A 16,980-nucleotide genomic window follows, 5' to 3' on the forward strand; every position below is an offset into this window, starting at 1 on the left:
CCATGCAAATGGCCATTTCGAAGTTTACTAATGAAGGACTGAAATACATATTCAGTGCCTCATTAGCATGTGGGTGGCCACGGCATGCGGCTCGTCCAGACGAGGCTGCTTTTCAAAAGGACCCCAGCTACTTCAAAGTCCCCTTATTCCCATCTGCTCATAGGAATAAGGGGACTTTGAAGTAGCCGGGGTCCTTTCGAAAAGGAGCCCCATCTGGACGAGCTGCGCGGTGGTGAGCCGCATCAATTTTGAAGGGCCATGGCCACCCGCATGCTAATGAGGCGCTGAATATGTATTTCAGCTCTTCATTAGTAAACTTCGAAATGGCCTTTTGCATGGCCATTTCAAAGTTTTTGGCTAGTGTAGACATGGCCTTTGTGTGTTAAGGTCAATGGAGGCGGCTCTCCTGTCAATGCTGGCTGTTATTCTTGTCCTTGTGGAGTACCAGCATTGACGGGAGAGTGCCTGGAGATTGATTTGTCATGTTGAAGCAGACGCGATAAGTTGATGTCTGGTGGATTGATTGCTGCAGCAGTGATCCCCCACATAGTGGAGACAAGCCCATAGTGTTTAATTGTCCAAGCTACTTCTTCCCTAGTGCCAGAGTTATGCTGGCAACCCTAGATTTGCATGTTTGTTTTCAGAATGTCCATCTTATTGTTCCACTGGAGTGAGGTGCAATAGGACTCCTACTGGATGCACCTTGAAGTGGAACTACTAAGATGCCCAATCCACCACAAGCTCTGGTTAGGGACGCAGGAGGAACAGGTCGGAGCAGAATTGTACCAGCAAATCAGAGGATACCCTCATTCAGCCCAATACTGTCACCTACAGACCTTAATGGTCTTTGGCCAAGTAATCTTCCAGAGACCTATTAGGACAGGGTGGTGAACCTCTAACGCTGGAGATCCTAAAACCACTAATATTGTTGCACTACCTGCAGCTATTAGATAACATTCTCTTGTTCTACTCCAGGCTGTAACAGAGCCAATTTTTTCAATTTTAAAAGAAGCAGTCCACATACTCAATCACAAAACATGCTCCTGGAGCCAGGGTGTTCTAGTTTAATCCCAAATGACAACAAACATAATATGCTGGCTCCATTAAAGTCAATGGGAGATTTAACACTGATTTTGCCGGGGCCAGGGTCACACTGCATCCCATGCTGACACTCTTTTATCATATAATACCTGTATTTTTCCAAGTAAACTCAAAATGTGCAAAATGCATAAACCATACAAGGCACTTTCTGTTTCCTTGAGCACAAACTCCCTTCCCTGGCGTCTGGTCCTCTCCCCATCAGCCTCTACTGTCTTTTAAGATGCTTGGCCAAAATGGCCTCAGCTGCATCTAATTAGCTGATAACTCCCTGAGCTACCTCGGAAGCCACTCAGGAATTAACTCCTCATGTCCCAGGCTGCTTAATGATTTGCAGGGCCTGGCCAGAGATGCTAGTGGTGCAGGACTTCAGGATCTTTTCCATGGGGGCACCAAATGTTCATGTGCACCATCACACACCTTTTGACATAAAAAAGAATAATTATTATGACGAGAACTGGGCAGAAGTGACACAGACACTAGAAACCACAAGTGCTTCCTTCTGATCTACATGAGAGTTTATGTGCAAAGATGAACTGTATGTAGCAGAAAGCCTTCAAGGGGGGAAAAAAATCTCCCTGCATTAGTGATACTCATTACTATAGTTACAGTACCTGTTTCCAGGTTAGATTCCCTAGACATGCAATTAGCAATGACTTCTAGAGGCAAGCAGACTGTCGTCTTTTGCTAATGAACATAATAATGGCATACAGCATGGGAGTTTTTTAAATCTTTCATTATTGTGCAGATTCAGTACCTTGCTTGACCCAGTCTTTATAATGAAGTTTATGCTTTAACGTATAGCAGCATTTGTGATACCCAGAGACCAGCTCCTGCCAGCTAATTGTCATGGTTGCTTCACCTTCAGGGGAGCTAGCGGGTCGTTCAAACAAAGAGATCAGAGCCGTGGTAAAGGAAATAGCTTGCACCTGAGAAAGAAAGAACTTTCATTTAACCAAAAAGGTGGGTCGGGGGGGCAGAAATGATCTACCAGCCCCATACTAAACATTGGCAGAAGTCATTGAGAACAATCTCTGCCTGCAGATAGTAAATACAGCAACTATCAGGTACGGGGAAACACACATACATACACACCACACCAACTCTAGTTAAAAGGCAAACCCAACCAGAAAGGGCAAGGGAGCGGGAGAAGATGAACTGGGTGTAACCCGGAAAGATAACAGTCTGCCAATGACAGTTTCAAACTCTTTGGAGTTAAAGGGAGGAAGACAGAAGCAGAAGCCCTAAGGATAAAGTGCTTTGTGACTTGCTGTTTATATTATGTTTATGAACTGTGCCTTTTTTCCCCAGTTGATTTGATTTAAGCCACTATTGACTAATCAAGGACTGACTGAAGTTGCACAAACTGGGGTTTTGCATAAGGTGGTGTGTCCATCACTGCTGACAGCAAGGCAGCAAAATTGAACACAAAAGTCTCTCTCTTACTATATGTCCATAACATGCAGATATTTGAGTTTCAGTAACATTATCATAGTGATCTTCTTTAATGAGGCTGCAAAGATATGCTTATAAGCATAGATTGAAAAAGCTAAAATGTATATAGTTTGGCTGGGTGACAAATCTAAAACTAATTGACAGGAGTAAGTACATAGGCTGGGAAAAGACTGTTTAGTGTGGTATAAGGTGTTTAACTGTGAATAGTGGCATGCAACTGAAACAACTTATTCTGTATAATAGGCGAAGCTTCTTAATTGCAACACTGCAGCATTAGTCTTTCAAGGTAGGAGGTCAGCATCACATAGCTGGATAAAAGAGTAGAAAATGCACTGTAGGCTATAATTTTGCATTGACAAGAGGTGTCCTAAATGCCCTGAGAAGTCTTTTCTCTCAATAACATTTAACACCTTATAAAATAGCAATAATCTGTATTCTACCTTTTCATATTGTAATATCATACGTAGTATAACAGTGCGCAACTTGAATATTTTTATTATGTTTTTCACCTTAGAATTTTATTCAAGTACAAGCCTGCTTTCAGACTTTCAGTCCCTATCTTGTTAAACTTCCACCACTACTCAAAGAAATCTGTGGTGAAAATTCCATAACTACCTGGCAAAGGACAACAATGATATGATTCAACTGCTAAGGAAAGTTATCTGCTGAGACATAGGGAAGTCACAGTGCCAATCTTTTAGTCTTGTTTATTGCATACTTGCCTGTCCAGAGACATCTCCCAATGTCAGAATAGCTTCATGTCCATCATGAGGGTTATACCAATAGTCCATACATATTACTGTTCCGTGCAGCCCATGCAGCCTGTACTGAGGAGACAACCCTTGCTTGGAATTCAGCTCATAGAAGCAGATCTCTTTGCTTGTAAAAGCAATAGCTATCTGGAAAGACAAGTTGCGGGTGGGGTGTTAGACCAACATTTCTATATTGAGCATTTAAAATATCCTTCAACATGAAACAGATTGTATGAACTGGCCAAAATTACAGCAAGACAAATGTTGTAACAAAAACATCTCCAATTATTTTCTGGAGAACTACATTTAAATATCCTGTATATGCCCTTTACATATTCTAGCAATCAAATTGCCTGAAAGAAATGTTCATTCCAAAAGTGAACTTCAAATTCAAAATTGCAAGTATGGAGATTATGCAAACCTGATGGTAAGAGCTACTCTCATCCAGCCTGGGCAGGTAGCAAAAATGGAAATCTCCTCAGTAAAACTGCGTGTTCAGGCTATTTCCAGACAGGATAAGATCCCTGTATACCAGTGCTAACATGCCACTGAGCTAAGGCAGAGAATCATGAAGCCACAAAGGGCTCCCTGAGCAAAATCCACATTATGCTGTACCATTGGGAGCTGAATGTAGCACAGGATCTATCCCCACCAAGTGACATGTGTGTCCAATCAAAACAACTTCAATTTATTTTTTATCTCAAAAACTTGCAACAAACTCAATGAGCTTGGAACCAATGTTTATTTGTAAAAATGATGGAATGTATCTTTTTGACTAAAAATTAAATATGAGAAAGTTACAGTGTTCTGGCAATTCAGGAATTGAGCCAAAGGTAACAATTGCCCTCGAGTGTAAAAATTGTTCACCCAGCCCTAGTAAAGCTTCAGTAATTAGTTAAAATACATCTGAATGTATTGTATGCGAATCCAGTGACTGCAGCACTACCTCCACCTGAGCATTGGAGCTGTTCTTTCCTTAACAGGACTTAAATGTTCCTCAGCTTTGCTAGGGGTTACCCTTTTTAGATAAAATAACCCTATGAACTTCATTTCATATAAAATGTTGTTAGTGTTCAGGGATGTGACAAAGTATATGCTCCTCTTGCGAGTGCCCCAGCTGACTGTGTGCGCCTGCATGCTCCCTCTCTTTCCTGCTGCTCCAGGCCAGAGCTCCCTCCTCGAACAATGTCTTCACCCTTTTGCTGTAATTCTCTAGCCAGGCCACTACGCTTCAGTTCGCGTCTCTGGGGTGCTTCAGTGTCTAGGCCTCTTCCCCACCAGAGGATTGGGGGTGGGACCCAGGCCTTCTCACTACTCTGGGTCTAGCAAGGTAGAGAGGAGGTTCAGCTTCCCACCCCCAGAAAGGGTGGGCCAAGGGCAGGAGGGGCAGGACTTAGGGCAGTCAGCCCTGGCATCCCCCACGCTCCCCCAAGATAGGCACCCAGAGCAGCAGTACAGTGCTACCGCAGCGTTTCAAAGGGACCCACAGCTCTGGCCACCATTGCTGCTACTTTGACAGCCAGAGGTCTAGGCCTGTTTGAAATGCTGGGCCCCAGGGAAACTGCCACCTTTGTCCCTCATCCCAACTGGTGGGCCTGTCTGGGTCGCAGCCCAGCGACCTCATGGGTACCAGTTGCCTGCTGTGTTCATTCATTCTAATGCCATCAATTCTTATTCCCTGGGCCACATTCCTATGGCCACCATCTTCTCCCTTAGCTTTGGGCTTTGTCTGAAATAGAGTCACAGTACCCAGGAGTGACTGGTGGGGAAGACATGACGGGCAACGAGCCACTTGACCCACTGCCCTGCCAAGAGAAGGGCTGGGACAGCCCCACACCATCCCAGATCCTGCCTCTCTCTGCCATTTTCCTAGCCCACCTCTTCTCTCCCACCCCCTTTCCCAAGCAATGTGGCCAAGGGGACTAGCAGGGCCAGTGCTGGAAGCAGTGTTCAGGACCCTGCACTCACTGGCAGCAGCAGAGGAAGCAGAGCAACATGCCCCAGCTCGTTCTGCTTCCTGCCGATGAGCACAGGGTCAGTCCCACCCTTTCCTCCTGTGGGTGCCAGGTCCCCCTATTAGCCCCCAGTCTGCCCAGGGACTCTGGTATCTGGCCAGCCCCTTGTCTTTCCCACCCATGGCATTGGGGCCACATGCTCCCTTCTGCCCCTGCACCCCCCACACAGCACCCAATTCAGGGCTTCCTGTTAGGGCCATGCCTAGAAGTTTTGGTGCCCTATGAAGTCCTCTGTGTGAGGAGGGGAATTCTCAGGGCAATGAGGCAGGAGCTGTGGAAGGACAGGAGCAGAGCACAGAGGCAGCAGGGGTCAGTCCCATCCCTGCACTCACTGGAAGTGGTAGGAAATGGAACAATCCAGCCCCAGCCTGCTCCGCTTCCCTGCCATATTGCTTGGAGAAGGGAGTTTGGGGGCACGGGTGGAACTGTCCCCCCCACTCTGTGGTGAGAAAAAGTGGGTGACATGGCTAGGAGACAGTGAATCAGAGCAGGCTGGGGCTGGGTTGCTCTGCTTCCCACCACCACCAGATTACAGCAAACTCTGGGACTTTGGTGCCCCAAACCTTGTGGTGCCCTATGCAACTGCATTCTTTGCATACTGGTAGGAATGGCCCTACCTCTCATTCTCTCCAGCTCCTGCCAGCACTGTCCTGTCCACAGCTCTGCCAGCCAGCCATGCCAGCCACATTCCTCCATCTCCAGTGAAGAAGTGCCTCTGGACCAGAAGCTCTCTTTGTATTGACTTGCAGAGCCTTGATTGTCTGCTTCTCACACAGCCGGCCAGGGAATGTGGTGGACTTCTCTACTGCTGTTTTCTGGGCCAGAATGTGGCAAGGCTGCAAAGCCTACAGGGAGCCTCAAAGCCGAGTCCATGACATCACAAGGGGTATATGTCTTTTCTACGCTGAAAGTTTTGCAGGACCACAGCTGCATCAGAGCAGCTGCGCCACTGCAGCGCTTAGCAAAGACTAACTGTGCTGACAGGAGAGTTTCCAGTTACCATTAAGTACTCCACCTCCCGAAGAGACAGTTAACTGTGCTGAGGGGAGAATCTCTCCCATCAACAAAGTTCTGTCTACACCAGGCATTCAGTCACTATCACTGCTTAGGTGTGTGGATATTCCATAGCCCCAAGTGACATAGTTACACCAATATAAGTTTGTAATATAGACCAGGTGTAGACATGAGGAAGGAATATTAGTGTTTTTGAACATTGCACCTTCTGAGTGATCTAGGGCACTACAGAGGGAGCCCTTTAGAACTCTTTGACCTAAGGATGGCAGGTATGGAAGGGCCATACGCGTGAATAGGACTAGAATAAGAATAAAAAGAGAGGATGTCTGATTCTCTGAAGGTCACAGAAGATACCCAAGGACCTAATGAGATGAGTGGAACTCCCTTAGTCATCAACTGTGTAAGGTGGATGGCAAGGGAGTTAGCCAGGGTTACTGCCAAAGCCACAGGAGGAGGAGAAGTATTTTATTCCTTATCTACATATTTATTTCATCACTATGTTTTCCCAAGCTTATGACCGTGTAATTTTCCCTTAGTAAAGATTTCTTTATTTCTGCGTAATCTAAGCACTTGCAAGTATAGAAGTTCTGCCTGTTAAAGACACTCAGGGAGGTGCATTTAATTTCCACAGGTTTTTGTGCGTGCTGGCTCAAGCAGGTTTACTTGTTTGTCAAGAGAGATTTTACAGATTTTGAATCCCGCATTTATGGCTGACATTTGCCACTCAGCAAAAGTACAATATTCATCACCATTCTTCATATTGTACATCGGGCAAATAAGCAGAAAACGTGAGTGATTATCAATTATATTTTACGAATACTGACTTTTAAAAAAGGTTTTTATACCTTGTTTACATTGGCTAGCGAGACCAGCGCTGTCACCCACAAATCTTTCAGCTTGACAGTTTCTGTAGTAATTTGCAGAGTTTGCTGTAGCTTTAAATTTTCTCCCCAGACTCCCAGCAATCCATTTCTACTTACAGTCAGGTAGCAGCTAGAGCCTTTCAAAAAAGTGACATTTTGAATAACATCTTTGTGGATGGATGAAAGAAGTCGGAGATTCTTCCACTGGGGGATGACTAATGATTTTGTTCGTTCATCTCTCTCATTAAGATCTAAGAGCATGAAAGAAGTCACTTTGTCCCAGTCAATGATACCATCACGGGTCACATCTATCTTGTCAAACAGCTCACCAAATTCTTCTTTAGTACTGGGTGTGATCACTGCAGACATTTGCTCTGTGAACTCTTCTCTAGTTAAGACAATGCTCCCATTTAATCCTGGAGACTTCAAGAAGGACAGAGTGAAATGAAGTAGTTGCACTGATGTCCCGGCTAACCCAAAAAAAACATAGATTTACCACAGAGGAAGTAATAATTTTAAAAGCAGCGAGGAGTCCTGTCGGGCCTGATAGACTAATAGATTTATTGGAGCATAAGCTTTCGTGGGCAAAGACCTACTTCAGCAGATGCATGTGCATGCATGACATGCATCTGATGAAGTGGGTCTTTGCCCACGAAAGCTTATGCTCCAATAAATCTGTTAATCTTATTCAGAGTATCTAAAAGTCTGAAATAATGTACTATCTTACAAAACCTGTCCCTTCACAAGATCGCCTTACAGCTATTTTAACAAATAAATATGTGCATAACAGATCAGCTTGACAGCCCTCGAGTCAAAAGGTTCTAGTCAGGATGAAATTTTCCTTTGTGCCAAGGACCAAACACAAGACCCATGAACCACTTAAGCCATGTGTCTCTTTGAACAGGAGTGATATTCACCTCACCCCAAAACAAAATTCTGCTGAGACTGCCAAGGTGCTAATTAGTATCAATTGCAATGGTGCATTTTAAATTGTGGACACCTGCAACCAAAAACACTTCTCATATGAACTATTGAATAGATGTCAGAGGGTAGTGACTTTTAGTCACCAGGCTGGATTTGACCTGGTGAACTCAGTTGGAAGGTTCTGCATTTTATTATTAATCTCTTAAGCCATTCAGTCGATGCTGCATTTTTTCTGATTACATTAATTTTCTCATGCCATCAAATGAAGTGTACTTTGGAAAAAAAATGGCTATGAACACAATGCCTTATGCAGGCTCACTATGGCAATTAGTTCCCAAAAATCTAGCAGATGCTGACATGTCAGGTTTTATATTAAGTAAAAATGAAAAAATGTAACATAACTACATTCAAGATAACTTTGTGGAATATCAAGTTTAATTAATTCTCATATTTGCATCCTATTAGTATCCCATTGTTAGCGATACTGTTTTTCCATGTCCTGCATTAATGACACACTATGTTAAAATGTAAACTATCGTATGTGTGCAGGAAGTTTCATTTTGCTTTTTAGATAGTCCCCTGTTAGACTCACTATGTGATTTTGGAGGATTCAGATGGGAAGAAAAAATAAATATATAGGCTAGTGTTTGTATATTTGCTTTTATGTATTTTTTCTTACACATTACTTTGGATGAATGTGTGTGGCCAGAAGTACTAACTCAGTGAATGCATTTGTGACTATCCTTATCAGAGCAAAAATTGGGTTGAAATTTGCTTCCATGTCACTCACAAAACTCCCAGATAATGCCTGTTTTTAGATGGATATAAAATTACATAACTAGACTTAATAAGGCAACTTGGAAAATTGTAATCCACTACAAAATGTGTTCCAGAAACGTGATTCAAAGTGACAGTTCATTTCGAGGTAAGCAGAAATGATGATGGTTGCAGCTGGACTATACCCCAAGAAAAGTCAATGGATCATAAGCATGTTAGGTGATGCACCATTCCATTTGTTCCCAATACTGGGCTCAAAGGACAGTGACTGATAGTCTGGGGAGAAATAGAATTTGGAGTTCTTAGGCTGAACACACACAAAGGAAACCCAATGACCGTAGCTATGAAAACAAATGGTAGTTTGTAGGTGTATGTTGCACAAAATGAACTCCATCCATTTTAAGCAGTCTCAAAGGCCACAAGAGCAGAACAGCTGGAAACAAATATGAAGCCTGTGCTAAAAATTATACCCCAGAGGTAAAGCTATTGCCTAATACAGCATGGCTACAGATAAGAAGGGGATACAAATGCAGTCCAGTCCATCTGCCCTGAACATTAAGGCCCAAAGGCCACAGAAGCTTTTTGCCTTAAAAGCAAAAACTACTCTCAGAGGTAACTTTACCTCATGTGACGCTAAAGCCAATGATTTTGTATTGTAGTCACTAAATAAATACTCTCTGACCTGTCAAGATTTTGTACTTGATCTGTCTTACATTTTATATCTGCCATATATATTCTGCATGGGAAGAAATGGTAGCTAAATTCTGATTATTTAAAGTGGTATCTTCTTGTGTGTGGCAGTATTGGCAAATGAGCAATCGCAGACAAGTTATTTTAATTCTTGTCATGCTATTACTGAGCTGATCTGCTGGGCTGTGTCCTTGCAGATGAAGGGCTAGTGTGAGGTCACCAGTAATTCATGACATCTCAATAAGTGGCATTTAGTCAAATAGCACTTTTGATATCTAATTATTCCATTGTGTCAAGCAGGTAGATTAATTTGTGTCTGATGAAGTATGCGATTACAATAGCTTCCTATGCCACAGCAATACCTGTTTACTCTGCTAATGCCTGCTGCTTCCATATTTATTATACTGTGTCTTGGCAGGAAATCACAGCAGCATTGCTTGAATGTTCATGAGAGGCACCTCCAGACAGAAGAAGGGTCAACACATTGACCCTGAGCTTCATCTTCAGGCAGTATTTGTCACGCCCACCCCAAGCTCTATGAAAACTGGCTTATAAATATGCATATCTTGAAGATGCTCTAGTCAAAATGCATCATGTAACATATCTTAAAGTTACAAATTGCTAAATATGTATATTCTATTTTTGTGCATGATTATTTTTGTACATTGAAATATGAAGTGTGGATCTGTTTGTAATTCTAAATGCACTAATAAGGTCCATTATGGATTTTCTGGAAATGTCATAGTGCAGTGGTCTAGGTAACACTCTGTGAATGGTTTTGTTTCTGTAAGCCTGGATTGTGGTTTGTCAGGCCAGGACATGTAGCAAGGCCATCAGATGCTGGAATCCATTTTGTACTTTGCTACTCAAGGTGAGAAACATTTGAAATGAGCACAAATTCCCACCTTATCATCTTTCACCAGCTAGACAGTCTCCTAGCCTGAGCCTCCTGTTCAGTCTTAGATATTTCCAGCAGGTATCATGGGTGGCAAATGGGGGTTTCCTGGTATCTGGCCACTGCTACCCCACATGAGGCCTTGGGTTTTATATGTATTTTACATCTAAGACTGAACCATGGGAAGGACTGAGCCCAAGCTAGGAGGCTGTCTAGCTGGTGAAACAGATGGTTAGAACAACTGTTTGGGTAAGAGTTTGCATGTAGCAAATTTCTTAGTGTACTAGGATTAGCTAGCATGTTTTGTTTATTTTGGCTCAGCAACTCATTTTGATCTGTCTGTTTTCAGTTGAAATCATTGAGATTCTGCTTTTTATGATTATTAAAATGTTTTTGTTTATAATCAAGTCAAGTATAAATAATTGTTATCATGGGGGTGGAGAGATGGGACGCAACCACTATGCATTTCTCTCTTTCATTGATAAAGAAGACAAACTTACAAACCTTTTATGTGTAAAACTTTAATACTGAATCAGGCAGATTATTTGGGGTTTTAGGTCTCTTTGGGCCTGTGTTTTTGGGTGCTGTCCATGGCCTTATAGGGGAGCTGGCTCTGTACCTGTGTTAACTGCTAGGAAGCTGTTGCAACTCTCTGCACTAGCTAGGGGAGACCAGAGTTTCTGGCCCAGCAGGACTGGGTAGCAAGCTGCCCAGCGGACAACTAGGGGGCACAGTGGTGTGACCAGAACATCAGGTAACAACCCCAAAGGGGCCTCTGTGATCCCACACATTACAGTATTACTGCTAACATTTCATAAGATAAAGTTCTGCTGTGTCAAAACCAGAAATAGAGGTCTCATTTCTATAATCTAAAGAAGGTACAGAACATACTTCCACTCTGAAAACTTTAACTCAGGTCACCTATGGAGTTCTTACTAGATACTGAGTTACAGGAAATGTTTGTGTGCAAATTAATTAGGTGCTGGAACAATTTACCTGACAAGTACCCATTACTCTCAGCAGTCTATAAACTGTAAGTACAGCTCAGCTTAGAACATTTTCTGCAGCACACATTTTTCACAGAGGCCTATTGAAGTAGGCTTAGAATGTCAGGCTGGTCTTTCAGAGCCATCAGGCCTGAATCCCCTCCCATTTAAACCAACTGCACACTAGTATATCCCTGCCAACTTCACTAGAATTACTCTGATACAAACCATTGTAAGTGAAAGGAGAGCTATACTGTACGAAAAGTAAGAACTGATATTTCCCCTTTGGCAATGTTACAGGGCTCTCTCTTCTCTGAGCTGTCACTTTTTCTAAGCACTTTAGTCATAGGGGGTGGAGTGGGGGACAAAGTATCAGAGCACCTTAATGGATTTATCCTCTCAGAACCAAAAATAAAGCCCAGTTTTCCAAATCCCAATCTAGTGCTTTAAGGTACAAGACCACCCTATCAGAATTTTGGCTCTGCTCTATGGATGCAGCCCATTTTATACAACGACTTGTCAACATGCTGCAGCAAAGCCCTCTTCACGGGTGTGATTTGTGGAGTAACTGGTTCAAGCAGACTGTATGGGTGCACACTAAAGCTGCATCTACACTACAGTCCCCTTTCGAAAGAGGAATGTAAGTGAGGCAAATGGGAAAACAATTAGGAAGAGGGTGCTTTCAAAAATGGGGTTTATTTCAAAAGAACCACATCTACACTGCTGTTTTTCTTTCAAAATACTCTTTCGAAAATGCAATTATGCAAATGAAGCATGGTATATTTAAATCAGCACTTCATTTGCATTTCCAATTTGCCTTATTTGCATTCCTCTTTCTAAAGGGGACAGTAGTGTAGATGCAGTTTAAAAGGCCCTGAAAAGAGCATGCTAGCAGGTATAATTGCTCACAGGACTTGAACCTGAGACCTGTAGAACTTAATGCATGAGCCTCTACAGTTTGAGCTAAAAGCCAGATGGCTCACAGCCAAGGCTATAGAGGAGACTCATTGTCTCTGTGTAAGTGGTCTAGGTGTCACTACCTGAGATAGTGAACTAGACACCTAGGTGTGTGGGTCACACAGGGACTACGTGAGGCAGTTTGCGAGCTCTGCAAATCCCAGCCCTGCAGAGCACTTTCCCACACTATGTTGACAAGTCTTAAAGCTCTGCTTCATGAATGTAGCTCCTGTGGAGATTATTGATGGCAACTGCTAATAGCACTGCCCACCCTAGAGAACACGTTTAATATCAAGGAAAGCTATTCTGTTTGAGAACAGGAAAACGCTGAATTTCAGCTGGAACTCTGGACAACTCTATTTTTCCCCTACATCAACCTATTCGCTCAACCTCCTCCATCCCTGTGTCTGTCATACGTTTGCATCTGACAGCTTTGCAGGATGCTTTTTTAAATATGTCAGTGCTACTTCTTACTCAGCTGCAAAGAGGGTTATTGCTGTGTGAGTTGGACAGGAGGCTGAAGCCCAGCTGCCTTGCATAGCAGTGAACAGAGATGTTTTAAGGAAACTGGGCCACTCCAAATATCAGTGAGATTACTGGGTGTGTTGCCTTTTTCCTTTCCCAGACAGCATTCTATTATACATGATTGCATTTTTTCACTTGACTAGTATTTCTAATATTGGATTCACATCTACATCCTGTGTTCTTATGTAGACACTTTTCTTGATGCCATATTGCTACATAAACATAATTGAAATTGCTTTCTATATTTCCTTGATAAGCAACTTCAAATCCTTTCATGTAATATTTTAAATTAGGAAATTCACTTACCATAAATATCTCTTGCATTTTCTTAAAGTCACTAATACTTAATCTGTTTTCAAGCTGTTCCACAATATTGTTCATCGCTGCAGTGTCTTCTGTTCCCTCTGAGGTCAGACACCCAGTACTGGACTGGGAATCATTAAATGAAAGATGTGTGTAGCTCATGCCCGATTCACTGTAACGTCTTCTTGAAACAAGTTTGTACTTCATTCAGTGCTTGTCCTTTAAGGAGAATTTTTGAACTTTTTTTTCTTCTTTTTTTCTGCTTGAAATCCAATAGCTCAAATTCTGAGACAGCGTATATCAAAAGGGGAAAGATCAACTTAAACAAAGAAACGTAATAATTCTCAGCTTTGAATTTTATTTTGCAACATTCTAGACCATTGTAGATACTTTCCCACATTCTATTTATAAACAGGAACAGTTTACCTGGCTTTCTTTGATTGTAACAAATATAGAATGCAAGTTTACAAAATTTTTAGTTGATACCTGACCGTGCATTAGAAAGTCTGGTATTTTAAATCCATTTTACTTACCTTATTGTTAATAATGTGATTACTAATGTTGTAATTATATGTGATTATAACTCCATCGCTTTTGCGGAACACTTTAGTATGATCTACAACTGTTTTTTGCTTTTGAATAAACTGTTTAAAGGAATCTGCAGAGTCCTTTGCTTTCCTAATCTTTGGTGCTTACAAATGTTTCCTGGCAACGTACACAAAGCTAGCTACGCTTCCCTTCTTCCTTCCCTCCCCTCATGTTGTTAATGGTCAAAATGGAGGTGTTTGCATAATAGGGCTATTTGCAAGCATGACCAGAAGTACAGTGTGACTATAAAGGAATGGCAATGGCACCATTTAATCAACTGTACTACAAAAACCCTCCTATAAAAGTGACTTTTTTTGCATACTATAAAATAAGATTTGTTTTAAGCAAACCAACTTTTATATAACATTGTATTGCACTATACTGGACCTTGCTAGTCCTCATTGCTCCCTCTGTCAGGAACAAACATTGATTGCAGCGGGACTTGCACCAGCTAATAAGTGATGGGTAAGATTTGACTTTTGAGCCTATATTTGGGTTTAGACACTTACACAGGTAGAACCTCTCTAATCCAGAACCCTCGTAGTCTGCAAACTCCATGATCCAACATGATTTTAGTTTGCTGGATGACCACTTATCGTGGGTGCAGCTATGTTTCCAGTGGTGCCATAAAGTTTTTTTCCAGCCACCAGTCCTGGCTCTGCGTTCTGTGCTGTTATTTAGCTGTATTTTACCCTAAATGTCTTCTAAGAACCGAGTAAGCAGTGGAGGGTTGGTAATGCTGCTAGACAATATGACCTCTCAAAGTCTGGCAAATTCTTTTGTCCAGCACTGGTCAGGTCCCAAGGGTGCTGGATGAGAGAAAGTTCAACCTGTGTTACACTACTGCTCAGAGACCCCAGCAGGCTCCCTATGGGCAAGGTGTTTTGTTGTTTTTTTTTTGTTTTTTTTTTTTTTAAAACATAAAGGTAGACCAGCATCACCTGCTCTAAAGAATGTGCAGTTCAGAGCTTTTTTGTGCTGGTACTGAGTAGCAGCACCTCAGCAGCCCCAAGTGTGGGATTGATGCGGGGTGGGGCATGGAGAGCAGGGAGGAAGCCAGCTGAGTAGTGGCTTTTTAAAAAAGAGCATGGTGCAGTCTATGAGCAGATCTAGGCTGCAAGTACTCCACCTCTCCACCCCCACACACCAGCAGCAGCAGCACAGTTCAGAACATGTGGCAACTGGCTCACAAGGCGCATGCTAGGAGACTAAAAAGAAGTGTTGATATGTGGGTTTGGGCTCAAATTTCAGGTTAAACACCCACCTCCCTCATCAAGCTTCAGAGCCCAAGCTCCAGCCTGAGCCCACAATTTATACTGATGTTTTTAGCCCCAAATCCCTTAACTAGTCATTTAAAATGGTGGGGCGGGGGGGTGGGGGGAAATTAAGCATCTCATTCCCTTTGCTTTGCTGATATTTTTATGGATTTCTCTTCTTTCAAGCATGGAAAATAAATCACTTCATTCTGCAATATTAAAATTAGTTTTTAACTAGACTTATTACATCCACTCAGGTTTATAGAGATTGGAACAGTGGGCTGGCATGAACCTGCAGAACTTGATGTAGCTAATTTATGCCAACTGAGAATCTACTCTTGGGATAGAGTATTTGGGTTTAGTAAAATATGTCTTTGTTGGAACTCAACAAAACAGTGGACCTCTTTCCATTAATTTTGGGAAAGATTATGCTTATTTAACTGAAGTTCTGGTCACATTTAGCCTGGAAGCATCCCTTTACATTGTCCTTAGTGCCTTCTTCCCTTCCTGTGAAGAGCTCGGTAGCCAGACTACTGTCTCCTTCACCTGATCTCAGTGTACCGCCCAGACATGGCGATTTCTTTAAATCCCTAGTTGAACATATGGAAATATGGCTATTACTTTTCTTGTCCTGCCAGCAATTATATAAACCCCATCCTAACTCCTTGTCCCTTGAGGGAGAATGTAGCTCAATCTACTTGTCAATGCCTATTGCTTTTCCTTTTTGGTTTTGTTCCACCATTTGGGCAGTGGCTTCCACCATGTTCTCACTCAGCTGTCTTAGTAAAAGTGTGAGATATTAAAGTAGGGCCATGAAAACTCACCATCAACGGAAGGTGCTTAGAGGCATCACACAGCTATTCCTCCTAGAGCTCTTTAATGGCCTATTTTGAAAGCAGCTTCTATTTAGGAAAAGGGAACAAGAAGGAAGACAAGAGACCCAGATCGAAAGAAGACTGTGGCTCAAAAACTTTCAACAGAAGATATTCAATAAGTATTACATACTCACTTTGTCCTTTTAAAGTTTGGTCATTTATATCCCTTTGCTAAAACTTAGATGTATAAAGTTTCTGGCTAGCTGATTTAAAAAAACGTAAGAGCAATGGCTTAACAAATCAGTCTTATTTTTACAGTACTCGTGAAAAATACATGTGCGATCATCCCTGTAAAATGAAAATCCTCAGACAATGTCTTCCAAGCAGTTAAATATAAAAGAAAGTTTTCCCCCAAAATGTAGGAAAAGCTTGTAAGAAAGATTGCTGGAAAACAGGATGCACTTCAATGCCACTCAAAATAACTGAAAGAGGCAGGCAGGAGAGGGAGGAGTGAAACAGGCTTTCATATCCTTAGAAGATACTATTTCTCTCATTCCAGGCAGACTATGATATATCAATCTTTTGGTAAAGAATAAGGTGTTGATTGGGAATTTTTCTGCAGAGTTCATGCCTGAATAACATAGGCCAAATAACTCCATTGAGATTTTGCAGCACCTTTGGTGAGGATGCAAAAAAAGTACTTATAAAGTCACTTTTATGATCCCCTAATCCTAGGTGGGAGATATGGTAAGTTAGCCACCTCCAGAGCAAGTTCAAGTAACCCAGGGTTTGCTCTCATGTAACCTACCTGAACTAAATGCTGGATACTGCAGATCGCAATTATGATGCATAGGGAATGATCTTCTCAGTGTCTTTTCCACAACCAACAAAAAGTAGCAGACGCAGGGCCATCAGTCTTTTCACCACAAGAATATCTACCCACTTCCCCCAGCGAGCAACCAGTTCTACGGATGCTCTACATCAGCAGCATAGCAAAAACTAGTTATTAAGGGAAGAACACAGGCCACCTTTTGAGATTCAGATAACTTTTATGAAAGCAGTGGCCA

At 42.3% G+C, this 16,980-nt stretch overlaps 1 protein-coding gene across 1 annotated transcript in view; it reads right to left on the reverse strand.

The window, feature by feature from the left end:
* Positions 1 to 13,416, reverse strand: part of WDR49 (WD repeat domain 49) — a 61,303-nt gene extending 47,887 nt beyond the window's left edge. Inside the window, exons 1-4 of the mRNA XM_075004374.1 lie at positions 13,258 to 13,416; positions 7,180 to 7,620; positions 3,276 to 3,452; positions 1,856 to 2,027 (exon numbers count right to left, since the gene is read on the reverse strand). Of these exons, the coding sequence (XP_074860475.1) occupies positions 1,856 to 2,027; positions 3,276 to 3,452; positions 7,180 to 7,620; positions 13,258 to 13,416 (949 nt within the window). The remainder of the gene's footprint in view (positions 1 to 1,855; positions 2,028 to 3,275; positions 3,453 to 7,179; positions 7,621 to 13,257) is intronic.
* Positions 13,417 to 16,980: the final 3,564 nt, after the last annotated feature.

This window comes from Carettochelys insculpta, chromosome 10, assembly GCF_033958435.1.
Source record: "Carettochelys insculpta isolate YL-2023 chromosome 10, ASM3395843v1, whole genome shotgun sequence".
NCBI classification, from domain to species: domain Eukaryota; kingdom Metazoa; phylum Chordata; order Testudines; family Carettochelyidae; genus Carettochelys; species Carettochelys insculpta.